This window comes from Pithys albifrons, chromosome 9 (genome assembly GCF_047495875.1).
Source record: "Pithys albifrons albifrons isolate INPA30051 chromosome 9, PitAlb_v1, whole genome shotgun sequence".
Taxonomy (NCBI): domain Eukaryota; kingdom Metazoa; phylum Chordata; class Aves; order Passeriformes; family Thamnophilidae; genus Pithys; species Pithys albifrons.
This window is the reverse complement of record NC_092466.1, coordinates 15,444,831-15,468,681: the sequence shown is the minus strand read 5'-3', so window position 1 is coordinate 15,468,681 and position 23,851 is coordinate 15,444,831. Positions and strand designations below refer to the sequence as shown.

The 23,851-nt window shown below is 61.5% G+C and overlaps 6 protein-coding genes across 11 annotated transcripts; 2 read left to right on the top strand and 4 right to left on the bottom strand.

Annotated features, from left to right (window-relative positions):
* Position 1: 1 nt before the first annotated feature.
* Positions 2-5,212, top strand: AVPI1 (arginine vasopressin induced 1). Of its 3 annotated transcripts, none has more exons than XM_071563294.1 (3): positions 2-116; positions 4,567-4,853; positions 4,924-5,212. In XM_071563294.1, the coding sequence occupies exons 2-3, from the start codon at positions 4,578-4,580 to the stop codon at positions 5,074-5,076; spliced, it is 429 nt and encodes a 142-aa protein (XP_071419395.1). In that variant the 5' UTR covers positions 2-116; positions 4,567-4,577; the 3' UTR covers positions 5,077-5,212. The 3 variants fall into 3 exon arrangements, with proteins under 3 accessions (XP_071419395.1, XP_071419393.1, XP_071419394.1); XM_071563292.1 differs by lacking the exon at positions 2-116 and adding an exon at positions 4,187-4,262; XM_071563293.1 differs by lacking the exon at positions 2-116 and adding an exon at positions 4,260-4,349.
* MARVELD1 (MARVEL domain containing 1) lies at positions 1,231-4,051 on the bottom strand. The gene has a single exon (XM_071563290.1). The coding sequence runs from the start codon at positions 3,656-3,658 to the stop codon at positions 3,131-3,133; it is 528 nt and encodes a 175-aa protein (XP_071419391.1). The 5' UTR covers positions 3,659-4,051; the 3' UTR covers positions 1,231-3,130.
* Positions 5,213-5,994: 782 nt separating the features above from the next.
* On the bottom strand, positions 5,995-13,034 carry PI4K2A (phosphatidylinositol 4-kinase type 2 alpha). The gene is made up of 9 exons (XM_071563320.1): positions 12,492-13,034; positions 9,764-9,964; positions 9,396-9,527; positions 9,158-9,311; positions 8,931-8,992; positions 8,404-8,503; positions 8,008-8,141; positions 7,660-7,719; positions 5,995-7,524 (listed from the first exon to the last, which is right to left on the bottom strand). The coding sequence occupies exons 1-9, from the start codon at positions 12,882-12,884 to the stop codon at positions 7,363-7,365; spliced, it is 1,398 nt and encodes a 465-aa protein (XP_071419421.1). The 5' UTR covers positions 12,885-13,034; the 3' UTR covers positions 5,995-7,362.
* Positions 13,035-13,405: 371 nt separating this feature from the next.
* On the top strand, positions 13,406-16,932 carry MORN4 (MORN repeat containing 4). 3 transcript variants are annotated; one of them, XM_071564338.1, is made up of 5 exons: positions 13,406-13,486; positions 14,995-15,092; positions 15,221-15,335; positions 15,416-15,525; positions 15,681-16,932. In XM_071564338.1, the coding sequence occupies exons 2-5, from the start codon at positions 15,026-15,028 to the stop codon at positions 15,827-15,829; spliced, it is 441 nt and encodes a 146-aa protein (XP_071420439.1). In that variant the 5' UTR covers positions 13,406-13,486; positions 14,995-15,025; the 3' UTR covers positions 15,830-16,932. The 3 variants fall into 3 exon arrangements, with proteins under 3 accessions (XP_071420439.1, XP_071420440.1, XP_071420437.1); XM_071564339.1 differs by having other exon boundaries at positions 13,431-13,575; XM_071564336.1 differs by lacking the exon at positions 13,406-13,486 and having other exon boundaries at positions 13,602-15,092.
* A 70-nt stretch (positions 16,933-17,002) lies between these two features.
* Positions 17,003-19,966, bottom strand: HOGA1 (4-hydroxy-2-oxoglutarate aldolase 1). Its single transcript, XM_071563720.1, has 7 exons — positions 19,694-19,966; positions 19,022-19,150; positions 18,816-18,943; positions 18,568-18,702; positions 18,295-18,391; positions 17,992-18,125; positions 17,003-17,419 (listed from the first exon to the last, which is right to left on the bottom strand). Exons 1-7 carry the CDS (start codon positions 19,920-19,922, stop codon positions 17,270-17,272), a joined length of 1,002 nt encoding a protein of 333 aa, XP_071419821.1. The 5' UTR covers positions 19,923-19,966; the 3' UTR covers positions 17,003-17,269.
* Positions 19,967-20,706: 740 nt separating this feature from the next.
* Positions 20,707-23,374, bottom strand: ANKRD2 (ankyrin repeat domain 2). Of its 2 annotated transcripts, XM_071563699.1 has the most exons (9): positions 23,303-23,374; positions 22,794-22,907; positions 22,554-22,712; positions 22,262-22,369; positions 21,987-22,085; positions 21,659-21,757; positions 21,429-21,527; positions 21,049-21,147; positions 20,707-20,959 (listed from the first exon to the last, which is right to left on the bottom strand). In XM_071563699.1, the coding sequence occupies exons 1-9, from the start codon at positions 23,372-23,374 to the stop codon at positions 20,855-20,857; spliced, it is 954 nt and encodes a 317-aa protein (XP_071419800.1). In that variant the 3' UTR covers positions 20,707-20,854. The 2 variants fall into 2 exon arrangements, with proteins under 2 accessions (XP_071419800.1, XP_071419801.1); XM_071563700.1 differs by lacking the exon at positions 21,429-21,527.
* Positions 23,375-23,851: the final 477 nt, after the last annotated feature.

Genomic DNA, 23,851 nt, shown 5'->3' with positions numbered 1-23,851 from the left:
AGCGGGCGGCGGCGCCGGAAACGGCGGCGGCTTCGCGGGGACGTCGGTCCCGCCCGGCTCGGCCGGGCCCGCGGGGCTGCCTGTGGGTCCTGCGTGGGGCTCGGCTCCGAGACTCGGTAAGCCTTGTCTAGATACGAGGCTCGGCCCAGTCCCGGGCTAATCAGCATCCCGGCGCGGTCTCAGTTCAACTCTGCTCTGATGTAGGGCTCAGTCACATCATGGACCCGGTGCCAGACCGGAGCTGAGCACAGATCCATTTCAGTCTTGCTCCAGGGCTCAGGCCCAGTCCAGGTTGTGGCATGGTTTGCACCTAGCCATGTCGAGCACGGTGGGTTTGTCCCTGTGAGCCTATTGCTGTAGCACCTCTCCCCGGGAAGAGCCCCACACCCGGGGGCCCTGGGAGGGAGTAGCAGGTTCCCTCCAAGCCCGTGACCGTGGCTGGCAGCTCACCTGCTGCCCCTCTGTGCCCCTGCAGCAGCCCACCCTTGGGTGCACTGGCACCATCCTGCACAGCAGCTCCCACTGCCTTGGGCACCACAGGTTGTGCTGACAGGTGCTTGCAGTAGAGCAGGCCTGCTGGCTCCCAGGGATGCTCTGGGGATCCTGGGCTTCCTCCCATGTCAAAAGGAGGGGATCCCATAATACTCCATGGCACTTGTTTTAACCTTGTGCTGATTATGGGCAGTGAGAGCCCAATGCAGCTGTGGGCTGCCAGCAGCCTCTGGTGAACAGGGCACACGTGCTGTGAGCAGAATGGTGGCGACGCGGTGACACCCCAGCTGCTGCTCGAGGTCCAAGGGTCGACCTCATCTCAAGAGTGCATCCCAGGGCTGGAGCCAGGGCTGGGAGATGCTGGCTTCCTCCCAGGCGGCCCCTAACCCTCCGGGGGCCCATCAGCGTGGGCATGACTGCCCGGCAGTGTCCTGACCCTAGGACAGAGGGTTCTTTCAGCCTGGAATGACAAAGCCCATAGGAATGCAGCTCCATCCTGTCCTCAGTGCATCCCTGCAGCCACACAGCCCTGGGGTCTCAGCCTCCCTCTGCTCCACCAGGCAGTGAGATCTGGGGACCTGCTTGTGATCCCAGAGCACCCCAGGACACTGTGACCATGGCCAGGGGCTCCAAGCAGGGCAGAAGGCTACAGAGCTACAGAGCTGGGTGTGATCCCAGTGCAGACCTCATACTCAGCAGCCCCAGCCACAGCACAAAGCCCCAGTCACCCAGTGAGTGTCAACGTTGCTTTATTTGGAATGTGAATCCATGGGCACCAGAGAGGAGGCTGTAGGGGGACAGAGCCAGCATGACAGACAGGGAGGGCTGCAGAAAGCCAGAAAAAGGCACATGTGGTGGCAGAAGCACCAAGGGCATTTTGGGCAGCCTGGTCCAGGCGCTGTACCAGAGCAGGTGAAGGCAGACGGTGTCAGGGACCAGCCCTGACATAGGGCACAGGGACAGCACATCCCACCCAGGGAAGGGATATATGGTCCTGGGGTTGGCAAGGCCTCTGAGCATGAGGGGATATCTACTTGGACAGCACCTCATGATGGAAGCAGGGACCTAGTGCCAACCCCAAACCCCTTCAAGCCCCAGAAGGATTACAGCTGCTGATCTCCACCCAAAAAAAGACACCAGGGAACACTGGGCAACAGCCAGAGCCTGTGGCCAGCTGCTGGGGACATCCATCCCACAGATCTGAGTCCATTCAGAGACAGGGGCAGACCCTCCCTCGAACCAGGCAGGCAAGGAGGGCTTGTGGCAGGGCAGCCCTGGTGTTGTGCTCCTCCAAAAATTCCATCTTTGGCTGCCTGTTTCTCCAGTTGGCCCTACACAGCCTCCTCAGGGCTTGGCACCCAGTGGATTGTGGAGGCTGACCAAGGGCTGGGCTTGTGTCAGCGTTCTCTTCTCCTGTTGTCCAAGACAGGCTGTGTCCCCAGCATCTGGTCTCAGTTTCCTCATGGCCAGAGTGCCAGCAGCAGCCCAGCACTGCCATGCTGCCATGCTCACCTTTCACCTCCACCATACCAGAGTCTCCAGGCACTGCCCGGTCCCACGATGAAGTCAGAGAGTTCAGAGATCAGAATTTTCTGAGATGATAAACCAAATGCAGCAAAGCCAGGCAGGGCTGCAGGCCAGTCTCCAGAAACATCAGCAAGGCTGTGCCTGTCCCTTTCAGTCTGCTTCAGTGGCTTTGGGTGGCTCAGAGCCACAAACCTATCTGCAGGATAGCAGAGGAACAGTGCCATGACGGGCTCCCTTCAGCCTCAGGGTCACCTAGACCAATCCTGCGACTGTACAAATTCAAAGATTGCAGAAATTTACCCCCTGCCCAGGGTAAGAAACCAGGCTATGGTGTCAGTTGCCCTTCCCCTCATGCTGCAGTGATGGAGGCCTTGCTACCCTGCTCAGCCCACAGGCTGGACCTGAGTTGTGTCTGGAGGGCTGAGGTGATGCTGGGTCCAGTTGTGTGGTACCCAGGTGTCTCCCCACTCCTAGAGCACAGTGCAGGATGGGGCTGAGCCCAATGGGGCTCTGATAAGATGAAGGATGTTTTCAGGCCAGACAGGAGGGGCCCAGGCTGGGGAAACTGAGTTCAGAGCCTCCATTAGGGAATTGCAGAGGCGCCACACAGCTGGAACAGCAAGAAGGGGCTGCCAGTGGGTTGGGGTGGTTTATGCCCACCCAACCGCACTAGGCACCACTGCCCCCTTCTCAGCTCCCCCAGGGCCAGTCCCCCTCCAACCTGGGGACAGGTCAGCACCCACCTGAGCATGGAGCATCTGCAAGGTTGGGGGCAGGGGAGTTTGGCAGAGGTCCTGGGGGGGCTCCAAAAACTTGGTGTCCCTCTTAGGGGCTCTCCACTTGGGTCCTTCCACTTGAAATCGCCTACGTCTGTCCAGAGGTGGGAGAAGGGCCTGTGCAGTGGCTGGATGTCCACACTGTCTCGGTGCATTGCAGGGAAAGCTGTGCTTGGAGAATGCCTCTGTCCGTCCATCCGTCTGTGCAGGGGGTCTCTGGAGGAATTGCAGTGCAGTCAGCCAGGAGGGGATGGGGTGCCAGGGTCACTTCGTCCCAAGGAGGAGCCGTGCTCGGTCCGCAGGCAAGAAGAAGGGGAGCCAAGTGTCTCAGGGTCTCAGATGATGTCACGCTGGTCTCGGCAACGCCGTGACAGACAATAGAGCCCAGAGAAGAGGTACAGGCAAGCAGTGATGCCCCCGCAGATGGAGGCGCTCAGGTAGGCACCGTAGAGGCAGTGCTGGCTGTAGCCTGGCAGGTTGCAATAGCTTCTCTGACCGGCCTTGTGGCCCATGATGCCAGTGGCAGCTGCATAGAGCCCCACACCCAGCGCCAGGTCGTGCACCAGGTTGGTGAGGAGCCAGCGGGAGCCCAGCCAGGGCACCAGCTCCCAGCGCCCCAGCAGGCTCAGCCCGAAGAGGGCCAGGGTGAGGAGCCAGACCAGGACGGCGGCGAAGAGGGCGAAGTGGGCCGCCCCCTCGTACTTGTGGGCCGCCACCGTCACCCAGAAGGCAGCGCCCAGCGCCAGCTGCCCCAGGCGCAGCAGGCCCAGCGGGCTCCGCAGGTAGGCTCGGTGGAGGCTGAGGGAGCCGCGGGCCGGCGGCCCCGGGGGCGGCGGCACTGACGGGGGAGCCGTGCGGGCCATGGCGCGGCCCTGCCTGCTCCGACGCGGTTCGGGCGGGACTCGGCCCCGGCAGCGACTTCCTCCCCCGGCCGCTGCCAAACATCTGGCACTTAGCGGTCCTCCCTGCGCGGGGCCTCTCTCCCCTCCTCCTCGCCCCGCCTCCTCGCCCTGCCGCGCTTTCCGACGGCCCACCGGACACCCGACGGACACCGCGGATGCCGCCGTCGGGCAGGAACGGCCGTGCCCCCTCCGTCCCGTTGCCGCTGGGGGAGCCGCTCCGCGGGACGCGAGAGGCGGCGGGAGGACGCAGGAGGAGGTCGCCGGTGCCGGCGGCGGGGCTTGGGGACAGCGCACCAGGACCCCGCGTGGCGGCCGGCGCGGAGGGGTACCCGGGTTCCCCTCTACGTCACCCGGGATTCCCCTTGGAGTGACGCGCCCCAGTGCTCCGCCTGGGGGCGGGGCCTCGCTCATTGACCGTGATGTCACCTACGCCACGTGGCCCCCTCCGAGAGGCGGTGCGGCCGCGCCCCTGGGCGCCGATTGGTCCTGGCAGCGGGAAGCGGGCGGGGATAGGCTGCGGGGCGCGACGGGTGAATGAGCGGCACGGGGGTGCGGCGCGAAGCGGGTACGGGAGCGTAGCGAGCACCGGGCGGACCCGCCCCCGCCCGGTCTGTGGAGGGGCCGGCTGATGCGGGGCGGCGGCGCAGCGAAAGTGGGTCACGGCGGGGTCCAGCGCCCTGGGGCAGGGCGGGACTGGAGTTGCGTGCGCCGGCTCGTAGCCGAGGGGCCTCCCGCGTTCCCGGGCGGCCCCGCCCGCGCGGCTGGCCTCCTGCCCGCCGCCCGCCCTTCCTCACCGGATCCCGGGGGAGGCGGACCGGGCCGGGCCGCGCCGTGAGAACGGAGCCTGACACCGTCTCTTCGGTCCGCAGTGGCTGGGACCATGGGCACGCCGGCCTCGGTGGTCAGCGACCCTCCAGGGCGAGCGGCGCCCGCAGCCCGCGGCCGTAAGCGAGCCTCGGCCAACATCTTCCAGGGCGTGGGGCTGGTGGAACTGCGCAGCCTGTTCCGGAGCGGCGGGGCCGAGCAGCCAGAAGAGCGCGCCCGCCTCGTCTGGCGGTACGCGGGCCAGCAGCGCATGGGGCGGGCCCTGCGGCGGCTCCGGCGGCGGCGGGCAGCCCGGCCCGGCGACGGGATGGCAACGTTTCGGCCACCTGCGGTAGGTGTGGGCTGGGAAACCGGGGAAACGAGGCCATGCCACGCCGCCAACACATGCTTCTTCCCTGTAGGATCGCAGAGGAGCTGGAGGGCGACTGCGGGGCCGAGACGGGCTCGGGGTCCCTGTAGCAGCGCTGAGCGGCCAGGCCGGGGAGGAGCAGGGCTCCTGGAGAGTGGGTGTCAGTGCTGCCGGGCTCTCCGAGGACACTAAGTGTATGGGGTAGGGTGCAATGAATGGTTAATAAAGGGTGAAAAGTGGTGCTTGTATGAGGCTCTGGCTGTGTCCTGCCCATCCCTGGCTTTCCCCCAGGGTGGCAGGACCATGGTCCAGGGCCATTGTACTGCACCCAGTGAACCAGAGACAGCCCCACAGAATCAGTCATGTTGGAAGGAACCACACTGGGTCATCTGGTGCGACCTCCCTACTTAAGTAGGGTCATCCTAGAGCACATAGCACAGGATTGCATCCAGACAGTTCTTGAATATCTCCAGTGAGGGAAAATTCCACAGCCTTTCTGGGCAATCTGTTCCAGTGCATGGTCACTTGCAGTGACTGCCCTGGCACAGCTGCAGGAACAGCTGGAGAACAAGCTGCATGCGACCCTGCAGGACAAGAAATGCTCAGAAGAGAAAACAGAGATTCTCCAGGGAAAGTTTTCTCCGCTGGGGGACCAGCTGGCCAAGCTGAGGAGTGCAGCAGCCAGAGGAGAAAAGAAAGAAGTCATGGGGGGTATCCAGCCTCACTGCCAAAGGAGCAGAGCTATGGGCCACCACACTCCTGGGGCTGGAGGAGAAGCAGCTGTGTGAGGCAGCCCTGCAGACCGAATGTGGCCACTTTGAGAAGTAGTAGCTGGGCAGCCTCGTCACCAGCCTCCAGAGCTCCCTCTCCAAGAGCTACTGGGCCTGGGAGAGGATGGCACAGGACCTGTGGGCACAGGATGCTGAGAGGCAAGGCTGGGTGGCTGGCCCCCCTCAACATTCAGTATGAGCAGACCCTGTGGGAAAGGGACTCTTCCCCTGCCGCAGCTCCAGCAGTTGCACAAAACCAACGCATCCCTGAGCAGGTATCTATGGATGTCAGCCAAGTTACCTTGTCTGAGGAGCCTCAACCTGCTTTAGGGTGCTGCAGAGACACAGATGTGGCCGGCTGAACAGCAGCTGTTATTCAGTTGCATGGTTTAAATACAATACATACATTTCTACAGTGCATTAGAACAATACATTTTGGGTCAGTCAGATGCAGCTGGACCTGGCCAGGGAACTGGGGTCTCCACTGCTGCCCCCTCTGTGTTTGCACAGCCAGTGCTGAGACCCCTCATCACTGCAGGAGACAAGGGAGCTGCTCTCTCCTCCCAGGCTCAAGCAGCAGAGCCCCAACCTATCTCCATTCCCCTCACTCCCCAAAGATGGGCTAACAGGACAAGACCGAACACCAATTTCCCCCAGCAGCAGGCAAAGCCACAGCTCAAGGCAAGCAAGTGCAGGCAGCAGCCCTGGTTCTGTTCCACACTACACAAGCTCAGCAGCTGCTAGGGAGAGGAGCTCTCTGCCTCCCTCACCCACAGCAAGCCTGTGAGATTGTCAGCTCTAGGGCAGCCAGGAGCCCATGCTGGTCCCCCAGTACTTCCACCCATGTGGCAGAAGACACTCTCCGTCCCTTCCCTGGCAGACCCCTGCTCCTCAAGGGGGTCCCTAGGCACAGTCAAGGCTGGCACCATGCTGGCTGCACAGCAGCCAGGGAGCTTGCTGGGAGCAGAGAAAAATGCCAAGCGAGAGCAGCTGTGGAGACCTGGCAGGAGAAATGGACTGGGGCAGCAGAGGGGGAGCCTCCTACTCTTCACAAAGACAAGCCAGCACCTCTTTCCCCTTAGTGTCTACCTACACCAAGCCAGACCCACGTGTTGTCCTTCTTATGTCCCCTTCCTCAAGCCCCCAGCCAGAGACCAGCCGTTCATTGTGGTCCCCACTGCGCCAGTGGGCAGCAGGAACTCCCCCTGAGGAAAGCAGCGTGCACGGGGTTGGGGCAGAGATGGGACAGTGGAGGAGTACACCACACCCTTAGGGAAAGGGAGGGGGTATCACCTGCTGCTACAGGCCTTCCCAGCCCAGCAGCTGGCACGGTGGGGGAAAAAAGGGCCAGTGGCTGGTGTAAAGGGCTGGACGGATCCTGGTCTGGGCAGTCTGTTCAACCCAGCTCCAAGCAGGGATGCTCAGAACCACATGCAGGCCAAGGAAGGGAGGCAGGGGCTGGGTCCCAGTCATGCCACAGTTCCTGGCAGATTCCCATACCTCCCCCTGGCTTCTGCCCCAGGCAGGGCACTGTTCTCCAATGGAGCTGGGAAGGGACCATGCCCAACCTGCCTGGCTCCTCCAGTTCAGCTGCAGGTTCCTCCAGCTGCACCTGCTTGCTCTACCCTGAAGGTCAAGTCCCAGCCACAGGAGCAGCAGTGGCCCAGCTCTTCTTGCAGTGCTAGTCCGAGATGGCCAAGCCCTGCCTGCGGCTCCCACAGCTACCACCATGAGAAGAAAGGCTTCCGGCTCTGGAAGCTCTGTGTGTAGGACTCACTGGCAGAGCGCTGGTGGGAACGTGCTGTTTCCACAATCACAGGTGGCATCTGAACCAGGTGCAGCGGGCTCTTCCCATCTTTCAGTGCCTGAGTCAGGTTCAGGATCTGTATGGAATAACAGAGCAAAGCCTGAGCTGCCTCACAGGAGCAATAGAGAGCATCACTCCAGCATCCTTCCTGTCACACAGGCAGGACAGGGCTCCATGCCTCATCCAACTGCCTTCCCTACACACAGCTTACCTGGCCTCTCATGACAGCAATCTGCTTGTGAAACTGTCCCCTGTCAAAGCCAGGGTCTTTCTGCAAGAAAGAGCAGAGAACACAGTGGGATCCATCCACTGCCTCATGCCATGCACAAGATGTCTATTCCTCAAGTAAGCCTCTCCCGAGCTGTCCCCCAGGTTTCCTGCTTCTCCCCACACCAAATCTTCAGCTCCTGGTAGAGGGCTAACCCTACTATGCCTCAGTTTAGAAACACTGTCAGAAGCTTGACCACCATTCTGTCCCCTGCAGCCTTGACACGCAGCTCCTCAACACCGCCCCCACTTTTCTTCCTCCTATATCATCTTCACCTCTGCCCCAACTCACCTTGAAGAGCTCATATAGATCTTCCTCCAGGTCCTTGACAAAATTGGGGTCTGAGATCTTGGGAAGAATCAAGTCCTTGATCTCCTGTGAAAAGGGGATTTTGGCTTGGGGCAGCCATGCCCAGTAGAATGGATCTGTGGGAGGACGCAGGAGACATTAGAACCGGGGAAGGCAAAGTCTGGTGTTACATGCCCCTTGGTGCTACATCCCGGGCATCTGGGACACAGGGTCCAGCATCAGCTTCTTTACAGCCCCTGCTGAGGAGCTGCCCATGAACCCAGAGGTTTGCAGAGGCACGGCCCTAGCCTTCTCCTCTACAGTCCTTAAAGAGGATGCCCAAGCATGGAGGGCTTGTATGGCTTGCCACAGTATCCTAGCACAGCCTAAGGGACTCACATGCTCTCCAGGAGTCAGGGTGTTTCAAGGGAAAGGCCAAACCATTGTCTATAGCAGCCAGCTTGATGATGGGCTCCTTCACCACCACCCAGTCACTGTCCTGGAAGGAAGCAAAGCATGTGACAAGGAGGCCCACTAAGCAGAAAGAGTCCCTCTCCCACTCTCTGCAGCCCCACTGACAGGATCTTTGCCCTGGCTACCACAGAGGCAAAGCCTGTAGCATGGTGTCTTGCCCACAGGGAAAAATGTCTGCTTCAGGTGGGAGGGGAACAAAGCTGCTTCCCCCCAAGCCCTCACTCCAAGGACACACAGGTCCAGTAACACCAGTTTCCCCGACAGAGCCCAGCTGCATCCTCACAAAGTCCCACTAGGCCACAAACCCCCAATGCAAAAACCCAGGAGACAAGGTCTGGCATCCACATGCTTTGAAAGCCAAGCCAGATAGGAAATTCCTGTCCTGCCCGATAAGCAGGCAACTTCCAGAAGCAGAGTCCCCATGTAGCCCCTGCCCAGAAGGAGCCACTCACCCGCACGCCTGCACTGTCCAGGGGACAGTCGTACTTGATGAGCCAGTTGTCATTGCCCCGATCTGCAGGGAGATAAAAACCAACTGTGTCAGCACTAGGGCCTCCCTGCATTACACTGGGCAGACTATTCCTCCTCTGATCCAGAAGTGACACAGAGATGTTTTAGGCCCAAACTCTACAGGACATGAAGGAGCAAGCAGCATCCAACATCAGTCAGCTGGCCCTACCTGTGTTCCTGATGATGTAGTCCAGCACCACCAGCCGCTCAAACTGCAGCAGCAGTTGCCGGTTGGTGTTCTCTGGGAGCGGCTCAGCTTCAAACCGCCGCAGCCAGTAGTCAGCATCCTTGTAGCCTTCCACAAAGAGCTGGAAGGAGCCCACCTGAAGCAAGCAGAGGCTGTGTCACAGAAGGCTGCAAAGGACGGGGAGGTGCCAGCAGGTAGGTGTGAAGACTGGCAGCCCTACCTTGGGTGGCAGACCAATGCGGTTGAAGCGCTGCCCAACTTTGGGCACCTTCTCCAGGGCCAGCCTCTTTCCTCGGGACTTCACCCTGTCGATGGCACTGTAGTTAAAGGTCTCACTGGCCAGATACACCACCTGGGGGCACAGGACAGATGTCAGCAAGGGCACCTAACAAGTCGCAGGACTGCCTGATAAAACCAAGGCACAGCATTTCCCACAGCTCAGCTCAGAACATGCTTGAGCAAGAACAGTCTTGGTCTAGAGCTCTTAATATCTGAGGTCAGCAGTGCCACAAGACAAGGCACAAGCAGGCATGTGTGGAAGCACACAAGACCCTTCCCAGAACAAGATCCCAGCAGCTGTCCCCTCACCTTTGTGCGGGGAACAATGTTGAGTTCCAGTTTCTGGTCTACCAGGCTGGCACCCGCCTCTGACAGGTAGCCCTGGTTCAGGACTAGGCAGTCTCTCCCAAAGCAGCATGGGCAGCACAACTTCTGCAGCCACTTGGTCCACTTGGGGTTCAGCTGCCCATATGGCTCCTCATTCTTGGGCTTGAAGACACCAATGATTTTCTATGAATGGAAGAGAAGAGGACTGTTTACAGGCAGTTGGCAGAGCTGGGACACCTCCCCCAGCCCCTGAGCCAGCCCATAGTGGGGACATTCAGGAAGAGGTCCAGAACAGCCCCTCACTGGGGCAATAACCACCCCTTGGGACCAGGCAAACCCTGCAGCTCCTCAGAGGGAGGCAGACAGGGGCTCCCTAGCCAGTGACCCATCCCACAAAAACAGAGACCAAAGACCATCACACTGAATTTGTCCCAAAAAACACCAGTGATGATGCAGTCCCCTGGTAAACACACCAGTCCCATTCCAGCAACCTTTGATGGCTGGGGAGTGTACTGCTCATTGTTGGTCATTGCATCCACACAGGAGAGGGAGGGGGATATCAATCCCTGCCCTGGTTCCAAAGTCCATTGAACAGAGCTAATCCCAAACTGACCAGAGGAGAAGGGACCAGAACAGCTGAGCAGCTGCAGGACCCCCAGGGCTCTGTGCTGGGAGCCCAGCAGAGACAGCAGATGGGCTGGGTCTCCCAGTACACTATGCCTGGTAGACTATGGATTAAAGGGCACAAGCAGCTTCAAACTGGCCATCAGCTGGTACCAGCAGCACCCCTAGCTACTCAATCCAGCCTCACACACACTGACCTGACAGTGGGGACAGCAACACAGGTTGCAAAACCCTTGTGCTGGGCATTGCACCATCACCAAGCCAGGGTTGCAAAGCCACGTATATGAGACAAGGGCTGGGGCAGGAGAAAGGCCACCCACTCCTGAAGGCCAGGCATCCCTGGGGAGCTGCACAGCTGGTCCAGGCTGGCAGCCCCTGCTCCAGGGTGACTCAGCAGCACATGTAACAAATCCTCCTCTCCATGGCTGGTGCCAGCCCTGGCCTGAGTGGGTGACACTTCCTCAAGCTGGACTCTTGCCAGAATGTGGAAGTGGAACACAAGTTCCAGCAACTCAGTGGGGAACTCCAGGGCAATCCCAGCTTGTCAGAGAATAAAAGCTAGCCCAGCACATGCAGAAGCAGTGTTTTCTCTGCTAGGAAGAGGCAGAGGAAGGGTTTTAGGAAACAGGATCACTTGAGCCATGCCCAGATCACATGGTAGAGCCACTTCCCCTAGGCAGTCAGACAATCCCCCTCACCAGCCCACGTGAAGGCACACGACTGCCAACACGTCCTTGGATATAAGCCTGCAAAGAGGCTTGTCAGGAGCTCTGGCAGTACAGAGCCCTGTGCTCCACGGAGCCATTCCAGCAGAGCAAGGCCTATCCAGGCAGGGACAGCGTGAAAGCGCTGGCCAGAGTTCTGGCCGCACCGTATCCCCTTCCAGACAGACCTGTGCTGGGAGCAGCACTGACAGGGAAAACAGGTCTGCCTAGCAGCAGAGCAGAGGGAGCTTGGCCAGCACAGAGGCACAGCTGGCAATGGGAGGACCACAACCACTGGGGCTGGGCAGCACAGCCTGGCTGGGAGAGCCTGGGACCCAGCAGCCCTGAGGGAAAGACACAGAGGAAGGGAGGAAAGTTTTCCCCCCAGTATCCTCCCCTTACTGCCCATAACATCCATATGTTGCACTATTTCCCATGCCAGCAGTGGGACATTTTTGGTGACCCTGGACAGCAGCCACAGAAACCAGTCATACACCAAACTTGCTGAAAGCAGGGCAGTGCAGGGACCTGCCAGGTGACAAGGCCAGGAGTACACAGACTTTGTCTCTTTGCATTCATGGTCCACCAGCCCTCCCTGAACTCAGGTCTTCTACAGCCAGGCAGCCTCTGCCCTGCCACCCCCAGACAGTTCATCTGGCCACCCACCCCAACAACTCCAGGTCTCATACTGAACAACAGGAAGCAATAATAGAGCAGGGCTGTGTCAGAAGGAAGTGTGTATTTCCCCAGAGGCCACCAGCTCAGCTGGGACCTGTCTGTCACAGCTCCCAGGAGCCAGGCTTCATCCTGGGATGGAAAACTAGGGCAGATCAGAGAGCCCAGTCCGGCTTCCCAGGAAGCATCTGAGCACACAAGTGGCGAGGGAGCCACAGAAAGCAGCAACAGCTCAAGTGATTGGACTGGGCAAGGCAGGTCACAAGACAAGCCAGCCTGTGCTGCACACACATCCAGTCAGTGGCACAGAGATGGCTGCCCCACAGCAGACCAGGCCTACGGGGTACCAGCTACACGCCAAGGACTGTGCCTCCTCTATATCAACTACACAGCCACAGAGGAGACACGTCACTCCTCTCACAGGCCAAAACCCGCTCAGCTCAGAGAGGGCTAGCCCTGGGGCTAGACTCACCATGGTGAGAAGACGCACGGACCTCGGGGAGGGTGTGACCCTTCCTCTTTGGGCATGAGAGCCACAGAAGAGGCTGAATAAGCACTTGGACACATCTGCCCCCACTCTGGCTGCTGGTCACACTCTCAGACCAGCCCCCCATGGCAGGTCACCCCCGGACAGGTACTACCAGTTCCACTGGCAGCAAAACCCTCCCGCAGGCTTCGGGGGCCATGAGGGGCCGGGCCCGGCTCACCCCCTGCGGGTCCTTGACGAAGTAGCTGCCACTGGAGCCCTGCGAGATGCGCTCGGGGAAGATGCCACGCTCGCTGGCCAGCTCGGCCCGCCGCACCACCTCGGCGAACTCGGGATCCTCGGGGAAGTCGTTGCGCTCCCGTTGCGCCGCCGCCGCCGCTTGGGCTTGGGCCTGCGCCGCCGCCTGGGCCTGAGCCTGGGCCTGCGCCGCCGCTGGGCCCCGCGGCCCCCGCTCCAGCAGCGGCTGCCGCTCGCGGTCGCGACCCCCAGGGGAGCTGGGAGGGGAGGGCGGCGGGGGCGCGGCGGCCGGGAGGGTGCGCACGGCGCCCCCCGGCAGCCCGTAGTCGGGGCCCTGCGCCCGCTCCGGCGACACCAGCGGGCTCGTCTCGTCCATCACGCCGCCCGGCCGGTCCCGCCGCCGCTGCCGCCGCCGCCGCCGCTTCCGTTTCCGGCGCGTCCCCACGCCGCCGCGCCCCGTTAGCTGCTCCGCCCCCGCCGCCCCACGGCCGACTCGGGCGCTGCGGCGGAAAGCGGGAGGGTGGGAGTGGCCATGATGCCGGGCAGGCGGGCCCGGAGGCCCCCGCGCCTCTCACCACTCGTCCTGGGAGGCCGTCGGGGGTTCGCGTCCCTCACAGCCCACGCCGTAGCGGCTGGCGCCAGTGCCCCACACCAAAATGGCCGCTCTAGAACGGCGGCGCCCAGTGCTGCCCTTCACAAAAATGGCGGCAGGGCGGAGGTGCCCCTCCGCAGTCACGCCCAGGGTAGGGAGCGTCTTGCCCCACATAAAGATGGCGGCCGGCGAGGGTGTGCTACGGAGCTAGCCAATGAGCAGTCGCGTTGCTACCGGTTGCCGTGGAGACAGCCAACGGCGAGCTAGGATGGACGCTGGCGGCTGGCACAGCCCGGTGGGGCGGGTGCTGGCAGGGGCGGTGGCGCGGCCACCGCCCCTCGGCGGGACACGGTGGGGAGCGGTGTGGGCGGACGGCGCGGAGCCAGGTGAGCGCGGGCCGCGGGTCCTGCGCCGCCCGCACCGCCCCTGGGCAGGCACCGGGGCCACGAGCATCGCCACGAGTGTCCCGCTGGTGGTGCGTGTGTGCATCAGCCGTCGGTGCATGGACATGGCAGGGTGTGGGTGCATGGACACGGCAGGGTGTGGGTGCATCAGCCGTGGGTGCATGGACACGGCAGGGTGTGGGTGCATTGACACGGCAGGCTGTGAGCGCATCCCCCGTGGGTGCGGTCACACCTCCGGGCACACTCCCCGGGAGGGTCGTGCGCGCATCCCCCGCGGGTGCGTGGCACGGGCACAGCCTTTTCCAGGGGTTGTCGCGCCCCCTTCGGCCTCGTGCGCGACTCGGGCCGTGCCGGGCGCGGTGTCCCCGCTCGCTGCGGGCACGGTGCGCGCAGCTCTGGGCGGTCGGTGCCCGCTACGGGCACGTCTGGATGCGGGGAGGGCAGGAGCTCGTGGGGCCGGTGCTGCCCATGCCCCGGTGGAGTGTCGCACACCCCACAGCACCCGCTCCTCCGCCTGGCACGGCTGGGCAGGCTGCGGGCTGGGAGCCGGCGATGAGCTCCCGGGCGCTGCCATCAGCAGAGAGCACTGTTCAGTCGCTGCTCGCCTTGCCTGAGGCCATTTCTCTGGACACAAAGCCTTGGCAAGTTCCTGCTGTGGTCCCGGGTTCGCGTGGCTCGGGTCGCACTGCCCGGGTGTTGAGCAGCCAGGTGTGAGCAGATACACCCAGTTTGGATGCGAGGAGCCTCGTCCCGTCATACGCTGAGCCGCACCGGCAGCTGCTGGAGAAGCAGCGCCCAGCCCGCCTGCGGGGCCGTCTCCGTGCTGATGCCTTCCCTCTATGCTGGGAACAGCTGTGCTGCGTGGGGTGTACAGTCTCCAGAAACTGTTTGCTGTCGGCAGGCAGGTTTGCAAACCCTGGGTAGCAAAGCACAGCCCTGAAGCCCCAGTGTCCTCTCTCCACTGTCCCTCTTAGGAGGAGTGGCCATCCTTAATGCTCGAGCTGGAAACCCCACAAGCTCTCTGTTCCCTCCCCTGAAGACCTGGCACTGAGCACAGCTCAAGATCTCCTCTTCAAAAGGCCTGTTTCTGCCTGGGACTACCCCAGCACAGCTGCGGGTGGCCCCTGGCCTGAGCCTGCATGGTGCAGGACCCCTGGGGTTCTGCCAGAGCACCAAACTGGAGGCAGCCAACTCCTGCCATCCTCGTCATCCTGCCGCTCACTCACGTTTCACAGGGCTGTGACCCCCGTGCGCTCACATTGTCCTGAGCCCTGCAGTGGGGCGGGCAGCAACCCGAACCTGGCGGCTGGGGTTTCAGAGCCAGGGCAGGGCGGCTGTGCTCCTGGGGTCAGCTCCTCATCTGCACCATGCCCCGGCTGAGCCAGCCCAGGGCAGACAGCTGCCTCTCTGTGAGAGGAGGTGATGCAGGGGCTCTGGGTAAGCCAGACTGCTCTCCCTGCCCAGCAGCTATCTGTGTCTCTCCCTGCCAGCTCTTGCCCTGCTGTGCTGGAGGCTGTTGCCATGACCCTCACTAAAGGCTCCTTCACCTACTCCAGTGGGGAGGAGTACCGTGGCGAGTGGAAGGAAGGTGAGATGGGGCCGGAGGGGATGGTGCCCTCTGTGCTGTGAGACAAACAGCCCCCACAACCCTGCCCAGATCCACACAGTGGTAGATCCTGCCGCTGTCCAGCACTGCCCATTTCTGCCCTTACCTAGGTCGCAGGCATGGCATTGGGCAGCTGACGTTTGCCGATGGCACCTCTTACGTGGGGCACTTTGAGAATGGACTGTTCCATGGCTGCGGTGTTCTCACCTTCTCTGACGGCTCCAGGTGAGCAGTCCTGGATACACCTCCCTAGACATCCCCACTTCCTGAAGGGGGCTGCTGCCTCAGGAGCTCCTCCCACACAGGTATGAGGGGGAGTTTGTGCAGGGCAAGTTCAACGGCGTTGGAGTCTTCACCCGCTGCGACAACATGACCTTTGAGGGCGAGTTCAAAGGCGGGCGTGTGTACGGCTTTGGTGAGTGCCTGGTGGCATGGTGCAGGCATCCACACAGCTCCTGCTCAGCACAGCCCCTTCCAGCACCTCCCAGTTTGTTCCTCCATCCCTGGCCACATCCCCAGTGGGTGCTGCTCCCTGCCCTTTCACTCCTAGCCCTTCCCTCCTCTCCCCAGGTCTCTTGACCTTCCCTGATGGCTCCCACGGGGTGCCCCGCAACGAGGGCTTCTTTGAGAACAACAAGCTGCTGCGGCGGGAGAAATGCACAGCCATCATCCAGAGGGCCCAGGGTGCCTCCAAGTCTGCCCACAACCTGACAGCATGATGGTGTCCCACATCCCCTCCTGCCAGAGCAGGGACCCTCCTTCTTGGGCACTGTCTGACCCTGCTGGCCCTGGTGCAGGGATGTGGCACTGCTGGGTGCCTCCTTGCACGTTGTCCCCACCAAGCATCCTCCCGCCAAACCCCTGCCTCTGGAGGGGATGGGACCCTCCACTCTCCACCCAAGTGCCCTGGGGCAGCCGTGGTGCCTTCTCTTTCTGGCTGTAGCCTTGGCACCTGCTGGAGCAGCAGGAGGGCAGTGTTGCTGGGGCTTGGCCTCTCTGCCTCCCCAGGAAGACTGTGGACCACTAGGGCTGCAAGCCTGCTGCAGAGGATGGAGCAGGGGGGTAGGGGCTGGTTCCTGACCCCACTGACAGGGTGCCTTGCCCAGGAGCTGCTGGCTGGACCATGAGACCCCAGAGGGGCATCTCCTGGCTCATTTCACTGCCCTGGTCCAAAGACAGGATGGGCACCCTAGGCACCCTGTGGCCTGCACCCTCAACTCTGGTTGACTGGCCATCCTCCTGCATGCCCTGGGTAGGGTGACATGGTGTCCCCGAAGAACCCAGACTGCTCTCAAGGCTAGCTGATGGGCTGTGTTCCCCTCATCCCTGTGCCAATCCACCTCACCCACTGCCTTGGGGACATCAGCAGCAGCATCCCCACCAAGGGGGATGCCCAGCCTGGCTCATATCTGCTGCACACTGGTGAAGGGTGGGAGCAATGGTGAGCCAGGAGCAGGGTCAGCAGAAGCCTGGGATGAGGGGCACAAGCAGGTCTGTGTGGGATGGCAAGGCTGGAACGTGGGGCCTCGGCAGGGTGGGAGGGGATCGAGGCATGGTGAAGGGGCAGGCAGGGGACACAGAGCTCCCTATTTTGCTCTCCACATGCATCCTTCATATCCCTGCTGCATGCTCACCTTCACCCCCTGGTGCGGTCTGCCTGGCTGTGGCACTGGGTCCCAGCAGTCCTCACTGCCTGGTGCAGGGCTGCAGGGGCCATGCCCTCCCTGCTGGTCTGTACCCACACCAGTCCCGTGCCTTTTCGTGACCCTGCCTTGTGCTGCTGCCTGCACAGGACTCAGCTGAGTAAACCATGTTGCCAAACGCCCATGCCACGTCCTTTTTGCTGGGAGCAGGGATGGGGTGGGGGGCTTGTGCAGGCAAGACTGCAGACACACAGGGAAGACAGCAGGTTTATTAATGGCACAAGGATCCGCCCCTTCCCAGGTGAGGACAAAAGGACCTTGGGTGCTGGCAGGGATGTAGCCTGGCTAGGGGTTGTCCCCCTTACCCACTCTGCCCAGCACAGCCCTGTCCAACATGAAAGAGTGACATGGATGGCTTTCTCCTCACCACTTGCTGTGTCCCCACCATGTCCCTGATTCCTGGGGTCCCTGGATCCCGTGCCTTCCTGGTGTGGGAAGGGGTAGGTGGGGGATGCCTCACAACCAGCCATTGGTGCTGAAGGTGCTCCTCAGCTCTTCAACCTGGGCAGGGCTCAGTGGGGCCAGGGGTGCACGGCAGGGTCCCCCATAGTAGCCAAACCACTCCATGGCCTTCTTCAGCCCCGGTATCCCAAACTGGCGGGTGACCTGTGGGAGCGAGGATGCAGGGGCTTGCTAGCTCCCATGGGCCAGCATGCTCTGTGGGCTCTGCTTTGCAGCTCCTGCTCCTTGCTCACCATCACTCCTGCCCTCTCCATATGGGCCTGCAAGGCTGGGCATGGTGTGGAGTGACTGCAACACCCCATGAACTACCCACCATAGGGTGGGGGTGCAGAGCACAGCTGTGCAGGGGAGCAGGCCTCTGGCACAGTGAGCTCATTGCAGCAGGGACAGTCTGCTCCTGTGGGGTGGGGGGTCTGGGTAGGACTCGCTCTTCCCCACCATTATTCCCTGTAAGTAGCCAGCAAGGCTCTCATGGTGGGTCAGACGGATGCCTCCTGCCAGTGGACTTGCAGTTCCTTAACATGGCAGGGCTGGCATTTCCCACCCTCTCACCTCCCACCTGGCTCAGCACATGACCAGCTGCTATGCCATCCTGTCCCCCTAGACCACCGCTCCACCCCCTGCAGCCCCAGAGACTTCCATCCTTTGCCTCCCTCTGGTTCTGCCATGGCCTGGCAGCCCCTCCCCTCAGCATCCCAGGGGTGCTGCCTGCTCACGGCTATGTTGGGCTCGATGAGACGGTGCTGCAGTTCACGGGCCTCCTGCCACTGGCCCTCTCGGCACAGGTGGTCCAGCTGGCACAGTGGGGCCCCCAGGATGTTGGCAAGGGCACAGACTCCCCCAGACGCACCTAGAAACACCGGGGCACACTGGCAGCCAGCTCGGCATGCTGTGCCCAGCCAGCACCTCCCAGGCATCACTGCCCCTCATCTGCCTCCCTCTGCCCACCTGCCAGTCCCTGCCAGTGTCCCCAGGGCAGTACCCTGTACCCCCAGCCAGGGAGGGGCAGCTGCACCTACCCACAGCATAGCTTGCCAGCAGGAAGCCGGCTGATCCTGCTAGCACCTGGAAATCCTCCTGCCTTGTCTTGTGGACCATCAGCCCCATGCGGGTGATCTGGGGAGAGACACGCTGTGTCCTGGAGCAGGTATTGCCTGGTTCCCCTCACTGCATGGTTCCTGCCAGCAGCCCTGGGGTCTGGGGAAGGGGTGCAAGTCCCAGCTCCCCAGTTCCAACTTGGGGCCAGGTTTGGTGGTGGCCAGCCCTGAGAAAGAAAGGCCTGCTCCACTCACATCCCCACCGCTGTCCTTGATCCCAATGATGTTGGAGTGCTGAGCTAGGGTGACGACAGCCTCCATGGGCAGGTCTAGGCCAGTGTTGGCAGGGACGCTGTAGAGCACCACAGGGATGGGTGATGCATCGCCAACCTGCAGGCAGCCAGGCAGAGCTCAGCAGTCAGGGTGGGCTGAAGACATGTTGGGCATGCTTCCCATGCTGCTGCTCCAGCTGGGGCTGCCTGCAGGCCCCAGACATGGCTCACCTCCGTGTAGTGATGGACGAGGGCAGCGCTGGTCATAGCCCCCCGGTAATAGCAGGGTGTTACAACCAGCGCCACGTCAGCCCCTGCCTCTGCCATGCTGACCGTCAGCTCGATGGTGGCCTGAGTGGCTGGGGACGAGGCAGAGGGGTGAGAGGTGCCAAGGGGGAGATGCATGCTCTCCCCCCACTGCCCACACAGGCACTTACATTCACAGCCTGAACCAGCCAGCAGCAGGCGGTCCCTGGGCAGAGCCTGGCGCACGCAGCTCACCACCTCCAGCCGCTCACAGGGTGCCAGGTAGGGATACTCCCCATTGGAGCCCAGCACCACCAGCCCTGGAACACCAGTGTGGGGAGGGCAGGGGTCAGGCACACAAGCAAAGTGCCAAGGCCGCCGGTTACCCCCATCACACTCACTCCCTTTGCTGCTGGCACCTAGGCAGGACTCTGCAACCCCCAGTGTGTCCTCTCATGCCTACATCCCCGAAGCCCCAGACTTCCTGGTCAGAAGAGAGGAGACACTGAGGTACATCCTTGCCACCCCCAGCCTCTTGCAGGCCCTCTTCTATCACCCATCAATCCTGAGAAATCAAGAGACACATATCTCATGGGTGTGTGTGACTGTGCAGAGGAGTGCAAGCACACCCATAGGACATAGGGTAGAGGCAAGCCTGTCACTACATGTGGAGGATGTGTGCAAGCCATGCAAAGGGCCTCAGGCAGGTCACCTGAGAGGCTGCCAGCTCCGGAGCAAAGTCCAGCTGGAGGCTGAACACCCTTTGGAAGCTGGCAGGCTGCCTGCGCACTGCCACACAGGCTCTGTGGTGGACAGGGATCCGACAGGAGCCTGCATGGAGAGGGACAGTGGGCAAAACTTACCTCGGAAGGGGATGTTGGCATAGCGGGACAAGTTCCCCTTCAGCTGAGCATAGTCCACCTCCTGTGTGGGTGAGAAGGGAGTGGCGAGGGGTGGGAAGATGCCCCTGAGGTCGAGTGAGTGCTCTGGTCTCTGGGGAGTGCTGAGCCTCCGGCACTGCCTGGGGGCTGCCCAGCGCAGCGCTGCCAGGGTGGGCCGGAGGGATGAGGTGAGGCAGGTGCTGAGTGCCATGGTGTCTGGGTGCTGCTGCTAGATGTGCCGCCTGCCCTGCTGAGGGGCTGTTAATGTTTGATGGGGCACGTGAGAGACCCACGAAACCCTGCTGGACAGATGACATGGGGGTGGTACCAGGTGAGCTCAGGATGCTCTTCCCCAGTCCAGAACCTGGCTGCAGGAGCTCAGCACCCCTCCAGGCCAGCCCCGGCCAGCCCCAGCCACCCTAGCTGCGCACTCCTTTCTGCTTGCCAGCCCTAGCAGCCATCTCTATGGGGCCGGGCTGCAGGGACAGGGAGGGACCAGGCATTTTGGGCAGTCCTGGGGCTGTGGTCAGGGATCACCTGCCTCAGCTGTTGATGTATGGTCTCCTGTAAATGGATGAGCAGGAGCATTTCTGCTTAGGGAGCAGTGAGCACTGCACTCAGCAGAAGGGTCCCAGCTTGTGAAGGGACCACATGTCCCCAGGAATGGCTCCAGAGCCAAAGGCAGGAGGACAAGCAGTCATCCAGCCCGACAGAGTGGCTGCCCAGCAGGTATGTGATTGCTGCTCTCTGGCACAGTCCCAGCCACCAACACAATGTGGACTTGGGTTGAGGTACCCTCCATGAATTTTTCCTTCCTGACCTTGCCTAGGTGAGACTTTGAAGGACAGAGAACAACCAAGGTCCTGCAGTGAGGAGTCCTGCCCTTGAACCACTTATGACCTGGCCTCATGATGTCACCAGCACTCAAGTTCTTGTGAGAGGAAGCAGGGCTCATCATGCTGCCAGATAACCCTGCTCCTGGAATAACCCAGCTTTCCCAGGCCCATCGACACTGGCACAGGCTGCCCAGCCCCATAGCACTCAGGAGTAGAATGCTACTCTGTTAGTTTTATTGACAGACAAGTCTCATCTGGATCCTGCTCCTTGGAGCTGAGCCTGATCCCTGGTCCCCTCCTGGTGCCATCATGCAGGGACCTCCATCTCTCCCTGTGGCTCCTCCTTGGTCTCCAGTGCCTGGCGTGTGTCCAGCTGCCACTGCTGCACCAGGTCTGTCGGGGTCTTGCCAGCCTGCAAGAGCAGGCAGAGAAAAGCTGGGCCTGGGGTTGTGTGACATGGTGGGTCAGCAAATAGCCTTGGTGATAGCCCTCCATGCTCACCTCGTTCTTGGCCATCATGTCAGCCCCATGCAGGATCAGCTTTTTGATGATCTTGTAGCGACTGAGTCGTGTGGCATCATGCAGTGCAGTGTCACCTTCCTGCAAGTGACACAGCCTCACTGGGGATTGTAGTCCAGGGACAGGGACCCCTGCCTGTCCCCAGCACTTCTTCCCAGCTCACAGTACACCCACCTCCCCATGAAGACAGAAGGAACAGGGCCTGTCCCAGCCCTGGCTGTGGCTGCCACCACCTTGGGGCAGGAATGTGTGCCTCTAGATATGTCCCACTGTGGGTGCTGGGAGCCCTTGCAGGAGTCAACCAAGGGAGGCAGGGGTCAGTGTTGTCCCCCCAGTGCTACTTGCATGGCTGAAGCACTCACCCTGTCTGAGGCATTGATATCCACCCCACAGTGGATGAGGTGCTCCACAATGTCAAGGTGTCCCGTCCGGGTGGCCACATGGAGGGGAGTGCTGAGGAGCTGGAGAGGGGGGAGAGGTGGACATCGGGGTGGATCCGCACCCAATTCTAACTCAACACAGGGCCAGCTCTGGTCCCCCAGGGGGTCCCCCCCTGCCACTGCCATGTGACCCCAAGCTCTGCCCTGCTCACCTTGTCCTTCACATTGAGGTCTGCCCCATGGTCCTGTAGCATCTTGATGGCATCCAGCTGCCCTCCCCGGCAGGCCCAGTGCACAGCAGTGCAGTCCAGCTGGACACACAAGACTGTGTCATCACAGGGGACACTCCCACCCTGTTTCCATCCCCTGCTCCAGATGGTCCCTGTGCCCAAGCTGAACTGGCAGAACCCTGCCCACAGCCACCTCTGTGGCAGGGACATCACTGTTCCACTGTAGGGATCTCAGCCCTACTGTAGCTCTGACTGCACCATGCCCAGAGATTCAGACCAGCACGAAGCTGGGCTCAGGATCCAGCCTCACCCGGTCCCTGAAGTCAACCGTGGCCCCACTGTCCAGCAGCTTCTGCAGGATATCCATGTGTCCCTCCAGCGAGGAGCGGTGAAGGGCTGTGCGGTGGAACTGGGGAACAAGGTGCCACATTGGTGGATGGATCGATCCTCCCACAGCCTAGTTTGGTTGTGCCTTCAGTCCTGTTCCAGGGGTCCCAGCCCCTGCCCACTGGCATGCCAGGGCATGGTTGTAGGACATGGCAGCAGGGCACAGGCAGGGGGAGCCAGTGGTTGTCAGGGTGCTACCTCATCACATGTGTCTGGGGGGCCGCCATCTGCCAGAAACTTCTCGATGATATTCATCTTGCCCTGGACAGCAGCTCGCAGGAAGGTCTCTGGCTCCACGGGACCCTCCTGACAGCGGGACAGGGTCAGGGCTGGGGCATCACAGGGATACAGGAAAGGGGACAACATAGGGGTCCCTGCCCTACTTCGGCAAGGAGGTCTCTGACTGGCAGGGAGACCTGGAGGTGGCCCGTGCGTGCTCCACCCTCTGTCCCGGCAGACCCCTCCCACAGCCTGCGACTCACTGACGTACAATCTCCAGTTCAGGTGGCTGGAGGGGCTCAGGGGTGGCTGCCCGCTCTGCCCGGCGCTGCCGACGCTGCTTGCGGAGCTCGATGAGTCGCTGGATGCTCCCCACATCAATGATTTCCCGCCGCAGATCCACTGAGCTCTTCCGCACCCTCTCCTGGCCCTGATAAGGACACGCATTGCCCTGTTTGACTTCTCTGTGCCCAGCCACCCCTGCCACTCTGCTGTGCCTAAACCCCCTCACCTTGATGGCCTCGAGGCCCCAGTTCCTGGGGCCATGGCGCTTCTCCTCCTCCAGTTCAGGTGTGTTCATCCGCTCCACGGCTGGTGGCTCCCGTGCACCATCCCCTTTGAGTTTCTGTATGGGCACAGTCTGGGTTGCATGGTCCTGGTTGGGCACAGAGCAGCCCCACCACCTCCACACCCACTCTGCCAGTGGAGGCAGCTCTGGGTACAGCTCTCAGCTCGCTGCTGAGGTCTGTGGGGTGCCTGATAGCCCTTGGGCTTGCACTTGCCCATCCATCCTACTCGCACAGCTGAGCACCTGCCTATTACTCAGCTCTGCCCCATAGGCAAGAGCTGCCGGGTTGGGAACCTGATCTCCCTGAGAGCCCTTGGCCACCTCACTGCATGCCCCTGGATGGCAAGGTTGGTGCCAGCCTCTTCACATCCAAATCTCTAAGGATGGACACAGTGCAGTGGAGGTCCCTGTCACAGCCCAGGCAGCTCCCCCTGCCCTACAGATAGACTCACCTTCTCCTCTTCCTCCTCCTCTGCCAGCTTCTGTTCAATGAGCTCTTTGGCCCGTTCCACGTCCAGCTCCATGTCTGCCTGAAGTACACGGTCCTGTGCAGGATGTGTCCTTTTCTCCTGCCACCACAGGCAGGGAGTGTCTGGTCCTGTCTCCTGGTGCTGTTGGCAGCTCCACTGGCTGTGGGGCTTTATGCTGCCAGCCCCTCTGTCCTACAGCCCAAGGGCACCAACAGCTGTGGCTGCTCCACATGACTGGGGCAGCTTTGCCATGACCTCACCCTCCTGCTTTCTGGTGGCCCTGACTCACCTCTCCAGCCCCACACCCTCTTAAAGAGAACCACTGCCCCTCCATGGGTTGCCCAGGACCCCTGTGCTTGTTATGGGCTACACAGAACCTGTGGCAGCCAGTCAAGAGAGGCTCAGCAGAGCAGGGGCATGATACAGGGCCATCTCATAGGCAAGCGCCTGTGTCATCCACCTTAGGCATCAAAGATGTTTCCCATGGCTCCCATCACCCCATCTCTATGCAAAAGAAGATGGGGATGCTGC

Coding starts and splice junctions, on each gene's coding strand:
- MARVELD1 (XM_071563290.1), bottom strand. CDS start 3,658: ATGGCCCGCACGGCTCCCCCGTCAGTGCCGCCGCCCCCGGGGCCGCCG.
- AVPI1 (XM_071563292.1), top strand. CDS start 4,232: ATGAGCGGCACGGGGGTGCGGCGCGAAGCGG. Junction 4,263..4,566: donor GGGGGTGCGGCGCGAAGCGG/GTACGGGAGCGT, acceptor TTCGGTCCGCAG/TGGCTGGGACCATGGGCACG. Junction 4,854..4,923: donor CAACGTTTCGGCCACCTGCG/GTAGGTGTGGGC, acceptor TCTTCCCTGTAG/GATCGCAGAGGAGCTGGAGG.
- PI4K2A (XM_071563320.1), bottom strand. CDS start 12,884: ATGGACGAGACGAGCCCGCTGGTGTCGCCGGAGCGGGCGCAGGGCCCC. Junction 9,965..12,491: donor TCGTCAAGGACCCGCAGGGG/GTGAGCCGGGCC, acceptor TTCCATTCATAG/AAAATCATTGGTGTCTTCAA. Junction 7,525..7,659: donor TTGCTGTCATGAGAGGCCAG/GTAAGCTGTGTG, acceptor TATTCCATACAG/ATCCTGAACCTGACTCAGGC.
- MORN4 (XM_071564336.1), top strand. CDS start 14,927: ATGCAGGGGCTCTGGGTAAGCCAGACTGCTCTCCCTGCCCAGCAGCTA. Junction 15,093..15,220: donor CCGTGGCGAGTGGAAGGAAG/GTGAGATGGGGC, acceptor GCCCTTACCTAG/GTCGCAGGCATGGCATTGGG. Junction 15,526..15,680: donor CGGGCGTGTGTACGGCTTTG/GTGAGTGCCTGG, acceptor TCCTCTCCCCAG/GTCTCTTGACCTTCCCTGAT.
- HOGA1 (XM_071563720.1), bottom strand. CDS start 19,922: ATGGCACTCAGCACCTGCCTCACCTCATCCCTCCGGCCCACCCTGGCA. Junction 18,126..18,294: donor GCTGGCAAGCTATGCTGTGG/GTAGGTGCAGCT, acceptor CGGTGTTTCTAG/GTGCGTCTGGGGGAGTCTGT. Junction 17,420..17,991: donor TCATCGAGCCCAACATAGCC/GTGAGCAGGCAG, acceptor TCGCTCCCACAG/GTCACCCGCCAGTTTGGGAT.
- ANKRD2 (XM_071563699.1), bottom strand. CDS start 23,374: ATGGAGCTGGACGTGGAACGGGCCAAAGAGCTCATTGAACAGAAGCTG. Junction 22,370..22,553: donor AGCCACCTGAACTGGAGATT/GTACGTCAGTGA, acceptor TCCCGCTGTCAG/GAGGGTCCCGTGGAGCCAGA. Junction 20,960..21,048: donor ACATGATGGCCAAGAACGAG/GTGAGCATGGAG, acceptor CTGCTCTTGCAG/GCTGGCAAGACCCCGACAGA.